This window comes from Durio zibethinus, chromosome 6 (assembly GCF_047325235.1).
Source record: "Durio zibethinus cultivar Kanyao isolate XHJ-2024 chromosome 6, ASM4732523v1, whole genome shotgun sequence".
Taxonomy (NCBI): Eukaryota; Viridiplantae; Streptophyta; class Magnoliopsida; order Malvales; family Malvaceae; genus Durio; species Durio zibethinus.
The window spans coordinates 10,857,906-10,873,675 of record NC_143167.1 but is presented as its reverse complement, the minus strand read 5'-3'; the positions used below and the strand labels follow the sequence as shown (position 1 = coordinate 10,873,675).

Sequence of the window (15,770 nt, the reverse complement as noted above, 5' to 3'; positions counted from 1 at the left end):
TCTTCACTGTCCTTCAGAATTAGCAGAACTTCCAACAAATCCTTACTGACAGAATGATAAATATCTCTTCAGACTTCGAGCAAGATTTAAACACAGAGTTTACAATCACTTATTCTAATGTTGTGATTCTAATGATTTTGAACAAGAACTATTCAGGTGGATAGATGATTGTCTCGTTCTCCAGTACCTTGAAGATTTTCTAGAATGATGACACTCATGGTGCTACAAGATTCCCTGTTATAGTCCAATATTGTATAATTACGTGTGCTATTTTCAGTTTTCTCCAGAAGACTCCACAGAAGTTGATAATGATGCCTTCACATCAAGACAACCTTATATCAAGTCTTCATCAACTTTATGTCTTAGTCAAGTCATAATGAGTCATTGTACTTTAGTATGAGTCATAGTGATGAGTTATCGTACCTTAAGTGATGAGTCACTATACCATAATAATGAACTTTTATATCATAGTTATGAGTCATTATACCTTAGTTATGACTCACTGTCCTTTAGCCTTATCCTAAGCCACTTGTAAAGTTGCTTTGTCCTAGTCTTGTCTCATTAGGCTACTAGTCCTTTACTTTTTCCTTGTATAAATAGCATGATACTTCTCTAGGAAGTAATCATACACAACTTATCAACAACATCCCTTGTAACAAAACCGTTCTTTATAAAATATGTTTGGCTAAAAATCTCTCTTCTCTTTTGGTGATTCCATCTTCTTTTTTCCATTATTAAATCTTTTAGCTTCATACTTCTCTTCAAAGTATTCAAAGTTTGCAGTGATACAAGTTGAGTATGCTCTGCAGTTGCCATATTATTATGGATCCTCTGCATCAGAAACTCTTGTTAATCTATTAAACAGATCATTGATCCCTTTCCCTCAGCCAAAGAAAAGTCATACCACCCCAAGATCATACAAATAGTAAATTACTATAGTGAAAGACATATCTTCATAAAAGTCAGGCCCCCAGTTTGATGTTAAGCCAAGAAGGCGCCAGAGTCTTAAACACCGACTAAAATACTTTGGTTATATGTCTGATCTATGGAAAGCTTATGGTTGGTATTATCTTGTCAAGTTTGATCGATCTACATGTTGTTGTCATAGTACCAGATAGTATTGTCAGGACTCTACCACCCGAAAAGCCTGGAACTGAAGCCGTGTCAGTTGCCAGAGCCTTGGCCGTACTACCTGCCGCTATGTATAGAAACCACATTTAAAGGAATTTGTCTCAATGTCTTTGTAGGGTCAACTAATAATTGAACGCCACATATATATAAAATCATCAATCATGGAAAGGAAGATAAGGATCGATCATTGCTACAGCTCTACTCATTACGGCCAGCCATCTCTGATCTTTTCTTTATTTTTAAATATTTATCTTAAAAGCAAATGTAAAAACTACATCTGTTATTAATTCTCTGCTTAATTTTATGCTCAAGTTTTAAAAAATGAACATTGAGATCCCGGAATGAAAAAATTAGTTTTATTTTTTGTCATGAAGATCATGTTTAATACATAATATAATAAATAACATAAAATAATAATCATCATATATTATATTTATTTTGCAACCAAAGAAAAATATAAAATTACAAAAAATATTAATTATCTTTTTGACATAAGATAATTCAACTCTCTCAAAGAATGATTAATTCTCTAAAAAAAAAAAGATTATTTTTAATTTATAGAATTAAACTTACATGTTTTATTATACTCTTAAAAATTACATCAATAATTTAAATTATATAATTTTAAGAAAAGATAATTTTGATCAATAAATAAATTATTCTATTTTAATTTTTACACATATCAAATACAAGATAGAATTATCTTATTTAATTTAATCATATTCATAATATCATCTTATCTTATCCTATCATATATACCAAACACATCCAAAATATCCATGGCATGCTATAAGTATAACTGGTAAAGATGTTTTTCGCATTTTTTTGGTACCAATTACTATCGTTCTTTTTTTATTTTTTTTTCTTCTAGAGGGTATAGAATTAATATTGTAGACACCAAATTTATTCGAATTTTGATTAAGTCTTAGTTATCGGATATATTGGGTTCTCGATTGAAACCCGATTGCAATTCAATTGGGCTTTAGGCTCGATTTTAATTCAACTGGGCTTCAAGTCCGATTTTAATTTAACTGGGCCAAAAGAGATTTTGATTGGGCCCGAAGCCCAATTTGTTCTTTAGTCCCAGCCTGTTTTTGTTTTATTTATTTTATTTATTTTATTAATTTATTAATTAAACAAAAATACAAAATATATAAAAAAATAATAATAATATACAAAAAATATACAAAAAAAAGGGTGGCAATGGTGCCTTACCTGACACCATTGGCCACCATACCCATCCTCTTATCACCCATCCTTCACTCATATCCTGCAAACCTTATGCTCCTAACCATCATGCCCTACCACTGTCGGATATGACAAAAAAATAAAAGAGGCATGGGACTCGTGCTTGCACCTCCATACCTAGCCCTATGCCACTTCCTCAGGCATAAGGCACTACTGGAGCTCTATAAATAGAGCTCTTGGTCGAACCCAAAAAAAATGGGGGATCCTACCAAAAAAGAAAAGAAAAATCTTTCTGCCAAAAAAAATCAACATAGTCCTCGCCATTCGGTGAGGAACCCAACGCTAAACGAGAGCCTCTGCACAAAAAAATAAAATAAAAAAGTTTCAAAAAAAAAAGTCAGAATACCAAAAAAAAAAGATTTAACCGAACTTTAAAAAGCAAATCTAGATTGTTTGGGTTTCTTTTCGATGGAAAGGAGGTTGGATATGTATTCAGGGGATTGAAGGGAGCATTTTGGGAGATTTTGAAATATTTCGATACCGACGACAGCGATCGAAGCTCGTGGTCGGTAAGGACCACGACGGTAGTCATGACGGACAACCATCGGCCTCATATTAGCCTAAAAAAAATGGAGAGATTTTTATTCGAACAGAGGGAAAAATGAGAGAAAAATATTTTTTTTTAATTTTTATAGAAAGTGCCAGAACCAAAACGACGTTGTTTCATTAAAGGGTCTAAACGACGTCGTTTTGAGCCTTGAGGATCTGCGCATCAACCTGGGATCCGACCCTAGGTCCGCGCACCCGAACTGCAACCCGCTTCTCCATCAACCTCTGACCGGTCTGACTAAATCGAAATCGAACCACTGAATGCCATCGAACCGCTGAACGCAACTGAACTGCCAAACAGAACCGTGCATTGACTGGTCCGGTTCAAGTAAAAAAAAGATTTTTTAAAATATTTTTTAGATTTTTTTAAATATTATTTATATTATTTTAATTATTATTCTTAATATTTATGCATGTTAAAATGTTTAAATTTAACAGAATAAATTTTTGTGTTTTATAATAATAATTAATAAAAAATATATATAATAAAAGTTTTTGATAATTATATTAATTTTAGAATAAATCTTATAAAATAAGAAAAAAATAAGAAAAAAAATTTTTTATCCGATTATAAGATTCAGAGGTACTTCGAGTAGTGATACCTACAAAATCTCTAAGTGAAAAGATTTTTTTAAATATTACCAGTGTATTGGAGTATTTATTAAAAAAATTTCAATACAATAAAAAAATTTTTTTCTTATAAAATAATAAATAAAAATTAATCAATATATTAAAAAAATAATAATATAAATAAGAAAAAATAAAATTTTATCCAATGATGTGATTCTAAAAGTATTACGAGTAGTGATGCTTTACGAAATCCCTAAGTGAAAATTTTTTTTTAATATTACCAATGTATTGAAATATTTATAGAAAATCTTCAATATAATAAAATTCTTTTTTCTTCAAAATTTCAATTGAAAATAAAAAAATCAAATAAAATATTGCATGCATGGCATAATTTTTTACAAAAAGTAAATTTGAGCCTCCAAGGATGAGATTCTAAGGCATTCCGAGAAGTGATACTTAAGAAATCTCTAGGTGAGAAAAAGTTCTTCTAATATTACCAATGTACCGAAACGTTTTAAAAATTATTTCAATAAAAAATGTTCTAATTTATTTTTTTTGAATAAAAATGAAACAATAATTAACAAATAAAAAATAATTTCTAATAAATAAAAAATCAAGAAAATTATTTTTCAAACACAAAAAATGGGACTATTTTTATCAAAATCAAAGGATAATATATAATTAATTGGTACCATTTTTAAACGGGCACTGTGAGGGTGCTAATCTTTCTTCACGTGTAGCCGACTCTCAAACCTAAACTATTACGCAGACCCTAAAATTATCATTTTAATAAATTTTAATTAATTTTAAGATTTTATTAAAATGATATGTTTTAATAGGTAGCTAATCGCACTTAATCAAAAAAAATTGATGGCGATTTCATTTTTTGTTCTTTTATTTTTGTTTTCAAATTTATCAGACAGATACAAAATCGTTACGATAAATATTCGAAGTATTATTGATGAATAGATTTTATATACTATCTTATTAATAAGTAAGTTTGAAATTTTCAAGGTAATTGAAAACAAATACATTGAAGAGCGAATGACTCAAGCCTCTCCGCTAATTAATTGCACAGATTTCTCAATTGACGGAGTCCATAAACTTCAAATGGAGATGCTATTTGGAACTCCCTTTCCTGTTACCCCAGGCTCAGAGAATGGCTTCAAAAGCTCGTAAGGCACAATCCCAGCTCCACTTCTATTCTTTAGGTTATTGTCTGCATTCCTTTCATCAACAATCCTTTCAAGCTCCTTCAACTTACCGTTAAATCTCTCAAATGCTTCCCTTATAACAGGATTTTCAGCCCATGATGGTTCAATTATTGATCCAATGTACTCTTCATCTGGAGAATGACTTGATAACACATCCCAAACAGCCATCGCTCTGGCAGCTTGCATTTGTGAAGGGAAGCATTCCAGAAGTACAGCTTCAGGGTTTTCCAAGAAGAATTTCCATTCTTCTTCGGAAGATTCTTCGTTGGGCATTTTGGTTCTGGCAATGGTAGGCCTATTAGGAAAGTAGCCTGCATATGAATATTGTCCGAAGTTAACTGACGCATGGTGACCTGAGCATACCCAAACTATAGTTGTGAGGATATCAATCAGGTCTTGTGGGGTTTTGAGAACAGGCCACCCTGGTTCATCTTTTTTGTCAAAGTGGCCTACTGTTCGAACTTCTGTCCACCATGCTTGAAGCTCTTCATCAGACTCTATTAAACTCTCTTTTTGGTAATAGTGATGGACATATTCAGATATCCATTGTTTAAGGGCATCCCAGAGGATCAGACCATCATTGGCGAAAGGATAGTCTTTGATTGCTAGCCTTAGGCCATGAGGAGCAGTCGAATCTTCAACAGCCATTCCCCTATCAATTTCAATTTTGTGAAGACAATTATAAAAACAAAAAATTAGTAAAAGAATTATTGTTGTTACATTGTGAAAACGTATAGTTAACTGAACAAATTACTACCTGCTAATTAAATCTGCAGGAAGGCCCTGATTATCAAATTGCCATTCCTGGTCATAGGCCAAAGAGTTGAGCTCCATAGAATACTTGCTTGGGGTGAATGAGCTCTCAATAATCCCACCGGCGTTGATCAGAAATTGTCGACCAAGAGCATTAGTCTCCATTGTGTACCGAAAATGAGGGTGCAGCAATCTATAGATTGGGTGCATCTCACTTAGTTGCCTATTTGCTGCAATTATATAAGGCTCAGTGCAACAGTGAGTTCTCAACCTGCAAGCAAAAGATTGAAGGAATTTTCGTGCCCATTTAAGAGGTTACAAAGGAAAATAGATCAACCTTAGTATAGTGATGGCAATTGGTAAATACCAGTGGCTAACCAGCTGGTGATGGTAAGAGTCATGAGCTAGGACATGAGCTTTGGCAAGCCTCCAGAGCCAGACACTGGTGGAATTCCAAGATGGTTTGTATACTTCCTTCCACTGCGGCTTCCCATCCATTGGTGGTCGAGTTAGCTCGATGGCTAGAGGCCTTAAAGTCTCATCGGGATTCAAGAAAAACAGTGTTCGAGATCCGTACAGTGTTGTGCCTTCAAGCTCTCTTACTTTTTTAACGTATGGCAATAACCAGTCATGGTAATCTAGGATAAATAGCTTCTTTTGTTTTATTGCCTGCATAAATCCAAATCCAAAGAATTTTTTTTTTCTTAATGTCCTATCAAATTAAAGCCGTGAGAAAGAAGAGGAAAAGTTATTGGTTTAAACTTCAACATCTGCTTCTTCTTGTACCTCATCAACTGTCATGTAACCTTTGATTTCTCGCTCGATCATTTCTTTGGTGATGGCTGATTCTGCGGGACCATAAATTTTTGGGTCAAGTTTGCTTTTCAATGGCCATTCCTGTGACATTTCATTCAAAATATTGGAGTAAATTTCACCATTAATCACTGAACTTATAATCAAATTCTATTTGATTCACTAAACTTTAATTTATTTTAACTAAACCATTAAAATTTGTTAAGTATATCAAAATTGATCATTTTAACAGATTTTATCCACATCATCAGCCACATCAACTACTTAAACCCATATAATTTTATAAAACATCATTAAACTTTCATCCAATTTTCAAATAGGTAACTAAGCTTTAATTTGTCACTACAAGATCATTAAATTTTATTAAATGTACCAAATTTGATAATAAATTTCATCCAAAATAAAAGTTATATAAAATCTAAATATTGAACTCAATCAAACAAGATTCATATTTTCTTTGTAACCAAAAATCCTCTTATACCCATAAAAAATAAAAAAGAAAAAAAGTTACGTAAACCCATAGCAAACACACATTTAATGAATATTTGTTTTTCTTGAAATAGTATTGTTTTTATTTAAATTAAAGAGCATAAATATTTAAATAAATAAAAGTCCTTACAATTTAATTAAAGCATTATTTATTAAATATTTATACTCTTTAATATAAATAAAAATAGTAATATTAAATAAATAATGTTTTAATTAAATTGTAAGGATTTTATCCTTGATTTAAATATTTATTCTCTTTAATTTAAATAAAAGCAGTAATATTTCAAATAAATAAATAAATAAATATTCATTAAAGGTTTATTTATTCTTGATTTAATTAATTTTTTATTTTGATTTTTTTGGAATATGAGAAGATTTTTGTTATATAAAAAACCTAAATCTTGTTTGGTTGAGTTCAATATTTAGATTTTATCTAACTTTTATTTTAGATAAAATTAATTTATTAGAGTAACCAAATTTATTATATAATAACAAAACTTGTTTATTAATTTATTATATAATAATAAATTTTATTATATTAAATCAACAAAATTATCTTAACATTTTTAAATAAAAAAATAAAAAATGTCATGAATATTGTTGTCTGATAATTATACTTTTAAGGGTAAAATTGAAAAAAAAAAAAAAAACAAAGATAAAAACCTCATGGATAACATTGGAAGAAGAGGTGTGGTGGAGAGGAATATTTTTCACTGAAGTTAAAAAAGTTTTGGTGAACGACTGGAGATAATCGTACCTCAATGCTGTTATACAAATGTTATAGCAATGCGATTGGACCAAAAAAAGGTCCAAATCGCACCACACGATACATCAGTGGGATCCAGATGATCCCTGAGTGGTTATCTTTGAATGTACAGTGGCAACTGTGTATGTGTATATATGTAGCGAGAATGCACATGTCATTAAAATTTAGAAGGTTTATAGTATCATACTGTAATCAGCCGAATGCCAAATGGGTTACAACCAGCCAGAGTTTGTCGACCAAATTCCTCATCCCTATACCAAAACAGCTTGTCCTCTAAAAATTCCAAAGAAAATCACGTGAATACAAATGTAATTAGAAGAAAATAAGGTAAAAAACAAAAAAAAAAGACAAATAGAAAGAAATCAATTTCGCAGTTCTCACTATGCGTTGTTGGAGGGGTCTCGAAGCGCAAAACATTATCACACCCGTTGGTAACAGCCTTGATAAGTCTAGGCATGACTGAATTTAAATACCCTTTATCTTGAAGAGGCAAGTTAATCCCTTGATTGAACAGCTCGTCGATGGCGCTTAAGTTTGGAAATCCAAGATTGGCGTCAACTATGGCACTCTCTAGCGATGGGATCATGCCATGTAACAAACAGTATAGGTAATTAGTGGAGAATGTTAGCAACTTAACGTCTGAGAATACTTCATCCCTCGGTACATAGGGCAGCACTGATGTCCCTGTCTCCGAGACTGGATCTGCATATGTATATACCAATTGTAAAGATATAACATACGTATATGCAGGTTGCATATGTTTGTTCATATTCCTTAAGAGGACATTTTCTAGAACCTCACACGAAATTACTTTCAATTTCCCTTACTCCTCCATCACCAGTCATCTCAATAACTAAATTATTTTGAGTCAATTACTCTTTTATTATGTAATTTTTCAAAATTTTCTATTTTAGTTATTTAATTTTAAAAAATAACGTTTTTGACCATAAACATTTATAATTATTATCATTTTTTGAAATGAGGTTACAGTCACGGGTAAGATATGATAGTTATTTAATTTTAGTGCAAGGATTTTTTTATACTTAAAACCTCTAAAAATTGACTGAACAAAACCATAACACTTATAAATATTGGTGAAAATATTTTAAAATTTAAATAATAAAAAGATACTAACTCAAAATATTTTTCATAAAAAGAAAGAAAAGCATTGATTATAAAAAAAATGTAAATATAAGTAATATTCCATGATTTAATTTTACAGTAAATCGAAAATTTATTACAAGAGGATAAATGATCAAGAAATTCTTTTAGCCATGGCGATCCTTAGATCACCATAATTAATTATTACCATAGTTAAAAGCCTGCAATTTAATTTCATTCTTTAGAAAAAGAAATCTTGACCAAGCAAAACTGTGTATATATATATATATATATATATATATGTATATATATATATATATATTTATATCTTACTGGTGTCACATTGAGGCCGTCCTGTTCTGCAGCGTCTCGGGTAGGGAAACTCTTTCCCACCCAGTATGGGTCTTTTCTTGCTTAGATCAGTATCTGGGTCGCCAAGATCATTATATACATCATAGTCATAGATCCTATCAAAGGATTTGCGCTCTCCTTCGCCATCACCCCGCAAAACCTCCAGCTCTTCCCGTCTCAACTTCTTCAATCCACTTGGTGTCTCCGACGGCAAGTATGACTGCTCCAAACCAACATCCAACATAGTAACAACTAAAACATCAAACTATTTAAGTAGGATTTTGGTTCATTGAAAACTGATAGATAATTAGTTTTGACCTTATTAGTAAAGAAGACTCTCTTCTGAGGATTGTCATGCTTGGAATGAACCCAAGAAGCACATTTGACGTTGACAGGGCCATTTTCTAGACCATCGAGGACGATTTCCTGGAGATACATCTCCTTGTGGTGCTCATTCTCAACAAGAATGGCACCAACTTCCCCAAAATCAGTTGGAACTTCGAATGTCGCCTCATATTTCACTTCCTCATCCTTCTTGCTCACCTGACGTGCGTACCCTTTAATCGTTTCCTTCTCCAATCCTGTTTCTGCAAATCAGGACTTACACATGATTGATGAGATTGGAAACAAATATTAATTTCCTGTTAACCAACTGCTACATATCCTGTTAATTATATAAGCTTTGCATGATAAAGAAAACGTACTTGGGTCAAGCTCAGCACTAACAAGTTCCAGGAGCAGAGTTCTACCAAGCAAGTCTTGTATGTCATCTAGGCCTGGGCTTAGTCCAAGGTTTCCGAGGGAACCTGTAATGGTTTGTTTCACAGTAACAATAGCCTTAATACCAACAGTCTTCTCGGTAGCAATGGTGACCGCTTTAATATTTCTAGTGTAAAAGCCAACTTTAACATTTTTGTAAGTTCTGTTAAATGAAGGCCTTGAATTAAAGGGCAGAATTAGAGAAGAATATAGGTAAGTGCCATTGAGAAATGGCTTCTTTAATGGCAATATAGTTTTAACGGAGTGGGGATGGAGAACCTGAGGCTTCAACATGGCTTTGGGGCGCGGAAGATGTATGTATAAGTTAGAAAAAAAAATAATAATGTGTGCTTCGGCAATGCTAGAGCCTAAAGCTATGGCACTGATCAACATCTTCCATTCTATAAATAGAGAAGTGGCAAAGGGGATTCATGGCACGTGAAAAAGTTGAACGATGAAGGAAGGAGGAGGCACAAACAATTTCATTTGTTTGTTAATTTATCACAGCAAGTGCCAAGAAAGGACATAGTTTCATAAAGGGAAAATATTAAAAGATAAAATTACGTATTAGATTGGGGTTTCATATTTAGTATTCTATTTTTTATATAATTTTATCATCTTACTACATGTTTTACGCCATTCTATTCATTTATGGATTAAACAAAATATTCAATCTAAACTAAAGAAAATTCCATTAATAATTTTAATTATTTTTATTGTATGAAAAAGTAAAAAATAGTTTATTTCAAATTCCAAGTAAGAATAACATCAATAATTCAATAAAAATAAAAATAATTGAAAATTTTTTAAAAATACCAAGAATGCTACTTTTTTTATGTTTTTATAAAATTATAAATACTTTTATTCTTTATTTATAAATACTTTTATGATTTACACATAAAGTTAGTTTTGGTATTTATAAAATTATAAATACTTTTATATTTTTGATGTTTTGTAATTTAGATATAAAAGTATTGTTGGTGTCGAGATTTCATTTAATTGGATTCTTTTAAATTCTAAAATTTGTTTTTGTTTATCTTATATTGTGGATATCAAATTTGTCCGGTCACAGAAAAAATTATAATAATAATATTATTTAATACAATAATAAAAATTAAATAAAAATATAAAATACAAAAAAATCAAAATATGAAATACGAAATACCAAAAAAATATAAAATATAAAAAAAATAAAAAAAATCGGGGATGGCAGTGGTGCCTTCCTCGACACCATTGCTGTTATACCCTACCACCCACCCCTCACCTTACCCTACTACCCATCTCATTGTCTAATCTTACCACTGTCAGATGTTGCCAAAAACAAATAAAAGAGGCATGGAGCTCGTGCTTGCATCCCCATGCCTAGTCCTGTGTCATTCCCTTAGGCATAAGGCGCTGCCGGAGCTCTACAAATAGAGCTCATGGCTGGACAACAAAAAAAAGAAGAAAGGAGAGGGAAGGAACCCTACGAAAAAAATATTCTGTCAAAGAAAAATACAAAAAAAAAAAACAAAAGCTCAGTCCTCCCTGTAGGGAGGAACTCAGCGCCAAAAGCCCTTGCATTAAGAAGAAAAAAAAGTCAGTTTAAAAAAAAAAGAGTCAGAATACAAAAAAAATAGTTTCACTAAAACTTTAAAAGCAGATATATGAAAAGGGGAGACTATTTTTGATGAAAAAGAGGTTGGATCTATGTTCAAGAGGTCGAAAGGAGTTTGTGGGTATTTTTTAGAATTTTGTGACACCAACGACAGCAGTTGGAGTTCACCGTCGACAGGACCACGGTAGTCGTCACGACGGACGCACACCGGCCCCAGGTTGGCCTAAAAAAAAAAAAAAGAAACAAAAGGTTTTTTTTTTGGGCAAAAAAGGGAAAATGAGAAAAGAAATTTTTTTTTTTTACTTTTATAGAAAGTACCATAACCAAAATGACACTGTTTCATTAAAGGATCAAAACGTAATCATTTTTAAGCTCAAAGATCCACCCGTCAACCCCCGACCCGACCTGAGATCCGCGTAATCGACCCGTGATCTAATTTACCCTTAGACCCATATTGCGCCCAGACCAAGCCGAACTGGTACTGAACCCTGAACCAACCAGACATCGCCTAGATCGAGCCGAACCGTCGAATTGTACCCAAACCGTCGAGCCGATCGGATCTGCTTTGATCGGTCCGGTTCAGGTAAAAAAAATTTTTTTTGAATTTTTTCTTATTTTTTTATATTATTTTCTTAATATTTATGCATATTTAAATATTTATATTTGTTAGATTAAATGATGAAATATGTGGTTAATTTTTTTTAATTTTATTAATTTTTTTAAAATAAACTTTAAAGATAATAAAAATAAATTTAATAATAATACTAAACTAATAAACAATGTAGGAAAAGAAAATTTTTAGCCAACGATGAGATTCAAAAGTACTCCGAGTAGTGATACCTATGAAATCTCTAGGTGAAATAATTTTTTTTAAATATTACCAGTGTATTGGAGTATTTATAAAAAAATTTTCAATAAAATAAAAATTTTCTTTTTTTTTGTTATAAAATAATAATAAATAAAAAGTAATTAATAAATTAAGAATAAGTAATAAAAAATAAGACAAAAAGAAAATTTTATCTGATGACGGAATTTTAAAAGTATTCCGAGTAGAGAGATTTTAAGAAATCCCTAGGTAAGAGGATTTTTTTTAAATATTACTAGTGTATTGAAATATTTATATAAAATTTTCAATATAACAAAAATTCCCCTTTTCTTAAAAAAAAAAAAAAGAGAATAAAATGTGTACATCAACATGATAACATTCTACATTGCATACATGACATAATTTTTACAAAAAGTAAATTCAGATCTCCGAGGATGAGATTCTAAGCTATTTCGAGAAGCGATGTCTAAGAAATCTTTAGGTGAGAAAAAAGTTCTTCTAATGTTACCAACGTACTGAAACATTTTAAGAATTATTTCAATAAAAATGTTTTAATTTATTTTTCTCGAGAATAAAAATTTTTTTCTAATAAATAAAAAATCAAGGAAATTATTTTTTGAACACCGAAAATTAGACTATTTTTATCAAAATCAAAGGATAACACGTTGTTAATTGGTACCATTTTTAAGGGACGCTGTAGGGGTGCTAATCATTCCCCACGCGTAATCAACTCTTGAACCCAGACTGTTTCGTAGACCGTAAAATTATATTTTTAATAAATTTTAATTAATTTTAAAACTTTATTAAAAAGATATGTTTTAGTAGGTGGCTAATCGCACTTAGCCAAAAAAATATTGGTGATGACTTTGATATTTTTTATTTTGTTTTCAAATTCATCGAACGGACACAAAACCGTTACGACATATATAAATATATAAAAGTCAAAGCTTTTGATAAATGTTACACTTTTTACATATGGATAGGTTTAAAAGTCATCATGTGTTCTCTAATAAATGCATTTAACTTATTTAAAACATTCTTATTATTTTAAATAGTAACATTTTTATTACTTAAAAAATAATTAGTTAGACTAAATTAATTATATTATTACCTTTTAAATATTTAATATTTACCTTATATGAATAAATTACAATTAATTTGGTCAATAATACAAATAAAAATAGGAACTAAATAAAAAGCTAATTACTCATAAATATATTTACATATCTTCTTATTACTCATGAAAAATTAAAAGAAATTTGATGTAGTAAATAAAGAAAGAGAAATTAGTCACTTAATCGGTTCATAATAATGATATCATTAAATTAAGGAAGAATTTGTTTTCTTTTTAAAAATATAGATTAGGCAAGAATTCAAATTTTGCAATTTTGAAGGAAAAATTGCATTAATTCTATGTCTTTTATTACTTATTTTATTATATGGTTAATAATAGTAACTTTTTAATATATTTACGATAATAGCTCTTGATAGCAATATAAATATAAATGTTCTTCCAATAAAATATTAAATAAATTGAATTTGACCATTCTTCAATTTTGTTTTACTGTAATTTTGTCTCTGTTATCCTATAAGAAATTTATTTTGTAGTCTTACTCTTTTGTAAGTTTATTGAGGTTTTAATCATTTTTTTTGTTTGTGTAATTGTTATGTTGATTTTTAGAATAGCAATTTTATCAACTATATATTTTAGTAGAGTTTTTTCTTTTATAATTTAAAGATGAATCTTTAATATCTTTATATATATATATATATATATGTTGAATGTGATATTGATAGAGAATTTTTTCTTTTTTTTTTCTTTTTTTTTTTTTTTGCGAGATATTAGTTAGCAAAGGTTTAAGAATTTTGTTTTATTTTGGACAATTACTTGATAAGATTATGTTGATTTGCAAGCTTTACAATCAAATAACAAATAAGATTAATTAATTTGGATGCTACCATATTTGGTGGCTATGCTTGGTTAAAAGCCAAAAGCATAAAGATTCTCAAATTTTGTATTATAAGCCAAATCAACTTACAATGATATAGTTAATTATGACCTAACTAAACACGCCTTGGTTTCAAATAAATATGGAAATTTTATTTTTTTAAGATCTTAGTGAATGAAGCTTTAGATAATGTAAAGGGTGTTAGTTTGTAATTTTTACTAATCTTATAAAAATGGAACAAATTCCTCACCTTTGTGAAATTTACCACTTATTTCATTTAACAAGTCATGAAATTTTGGAAATACTCAAGCTACAATTGAAACTTTTATACCTAATTTTCTATATTCTTCTATATTTTCTTTTTTATATAGTTATTCTTGATTCAGTTCCTTTTTAGATATATATACATTTCAAGATGCCAAATTAATATGCCACTAATTCATAACAAATACACACACAATATTGAAATAAAATTGCCAATGATTTGGTTCTAATGTAAGTTCAAATATGAGATATATATTAATACAACTCTTTTCATCCATTTGAAGAAAACATTCATATAGTTAAGTTCTAAATTTAATATATTAATATTACAAAAAAAAATGTCTTACAATTATAATCAAATTTTATTTCCATGTTGATTTCTTTTAAACGTGTAATGTTATTTAATTAATAATTTCCATGTCTCCTTAAAATTATGTAAATATATATGGTATTGATTTCAAGTGGCAATTATATCTTAAATATTCAACACTTATTCACAATCTTAAAAGGATGAAGAGTTTTTAATTGTTATAAGCAAAAATGGAAATTTTTTATTTTACTCAATTCTTTGGGGAAGCAAAGTAGCAACGATATTACTTATTCTTTAAAAAAGATGGGAGTGGAAAAAATATAATTATTTTTACCTATTGGTAGTAGTAGACTGCAAGGGGTTTAGATTTTTTTTTTTTTTTGGAGAAATTAAATTGTATGTGTTATTAGGCGTTGTTACAATTTTTTTTTTGTTTATGCACTAGAGTTTTGCTTTGTTGAGATTATTAAGTTTTGTATTTGCTTGGTTTTATGAATAAAATTATCTTTTTTATTGAGAAAAAATATCTATATTATACCTTTTTGTTTTGTACTTTTTATGTCTTCATTTTTAATAATCAAATTAAAGTTATCTATTAAATTGTTAATAAAATGATGATAAAAAATTATTTAGGCTAACTTAAGTTTTTTATCAACCATTATCAATACATCTGTAATCATGAAAATAAATTTTAAATTATTTTCTAAAATTATAATTATATTAGATTTTGAAATAATATTATATTACAAAAATGATTATAAATATACTTGCCCCTTGCATAGCACAAATATAGAATTTTAAATTTTTAAAAAAATAATATTGGACAATTAATTTTTTGAATTGAAAAAAATAGTAATTTTCTTTACCTTAAATTTTGAAATTACATAAAACTCTTAAATATTCATAGAAATCAAAATTTGACTTTTCAACGTTGCCAAAAAAAAAAAAGTGAGTATATTAAATATAGTCATGTATTTATTATGTCAATATAAACCTTCTAATATTTTACTCATACAATTCTTTTAACGCTAATAATTATATATAATGAAAATTATAATTATTTACTTATCCTACATTAGC

The 15,770-nt window shown here is 29.4% G+C and overlaps 1 protein-coding gene across 2 annotated transcripts; it reads right to left on the bottom strand.

Annotated features, from left to right (window-relative positions):
* Nucleotides 1–4,434: 4,434 nt before the first annotated feature.
* Nucleotides 4,435–10,249, bottom strand: LOC111284931 (linoleate 13S-lipoxygenase 2-1, chloroplastic-like). 2 transcript variants are annotated; one of them, XM_089763342.1, is made up of 9 exons: nucleotides 9,690–10,249; nucleotides 9,304–9,572; nucleotides 8,968–9,205; nucleotides 7,915–8,235; nucleotides 7,721–7,806; nucleotides 6,252–6,362; nucleotides 5,833–6,134; nucleotides 5,470–5,736; nucleotides 4,435–5,364 (listed from the first exon to the last, which is right to left on the bottom strand). In XM_089763342.1, exons 1-9 carry the CDS (start codon nucleotides 10,135–10,137, stop codon nucleotides 4,605–4,607), a joined length of 2,802 nt encoding a protein of 933 aa, XP_089619468.1. In that variant the 5' UTR covers nucleotides 10,138–10,249; the 3' UTR covers nucleotides 4,435–4,604. The 2 variants fall into 2 exon arrangements, with proteins under 2 accessions (XP_089619468.1, XP_089619469.1); XM_089763343.1 differs by having other exon boundaries at nucleotides 9,304–9,566; nucleotides 9,690–10,216.
* Nucleotides 10,250–15,770: the final 5,521 nt, after the last annotated feature.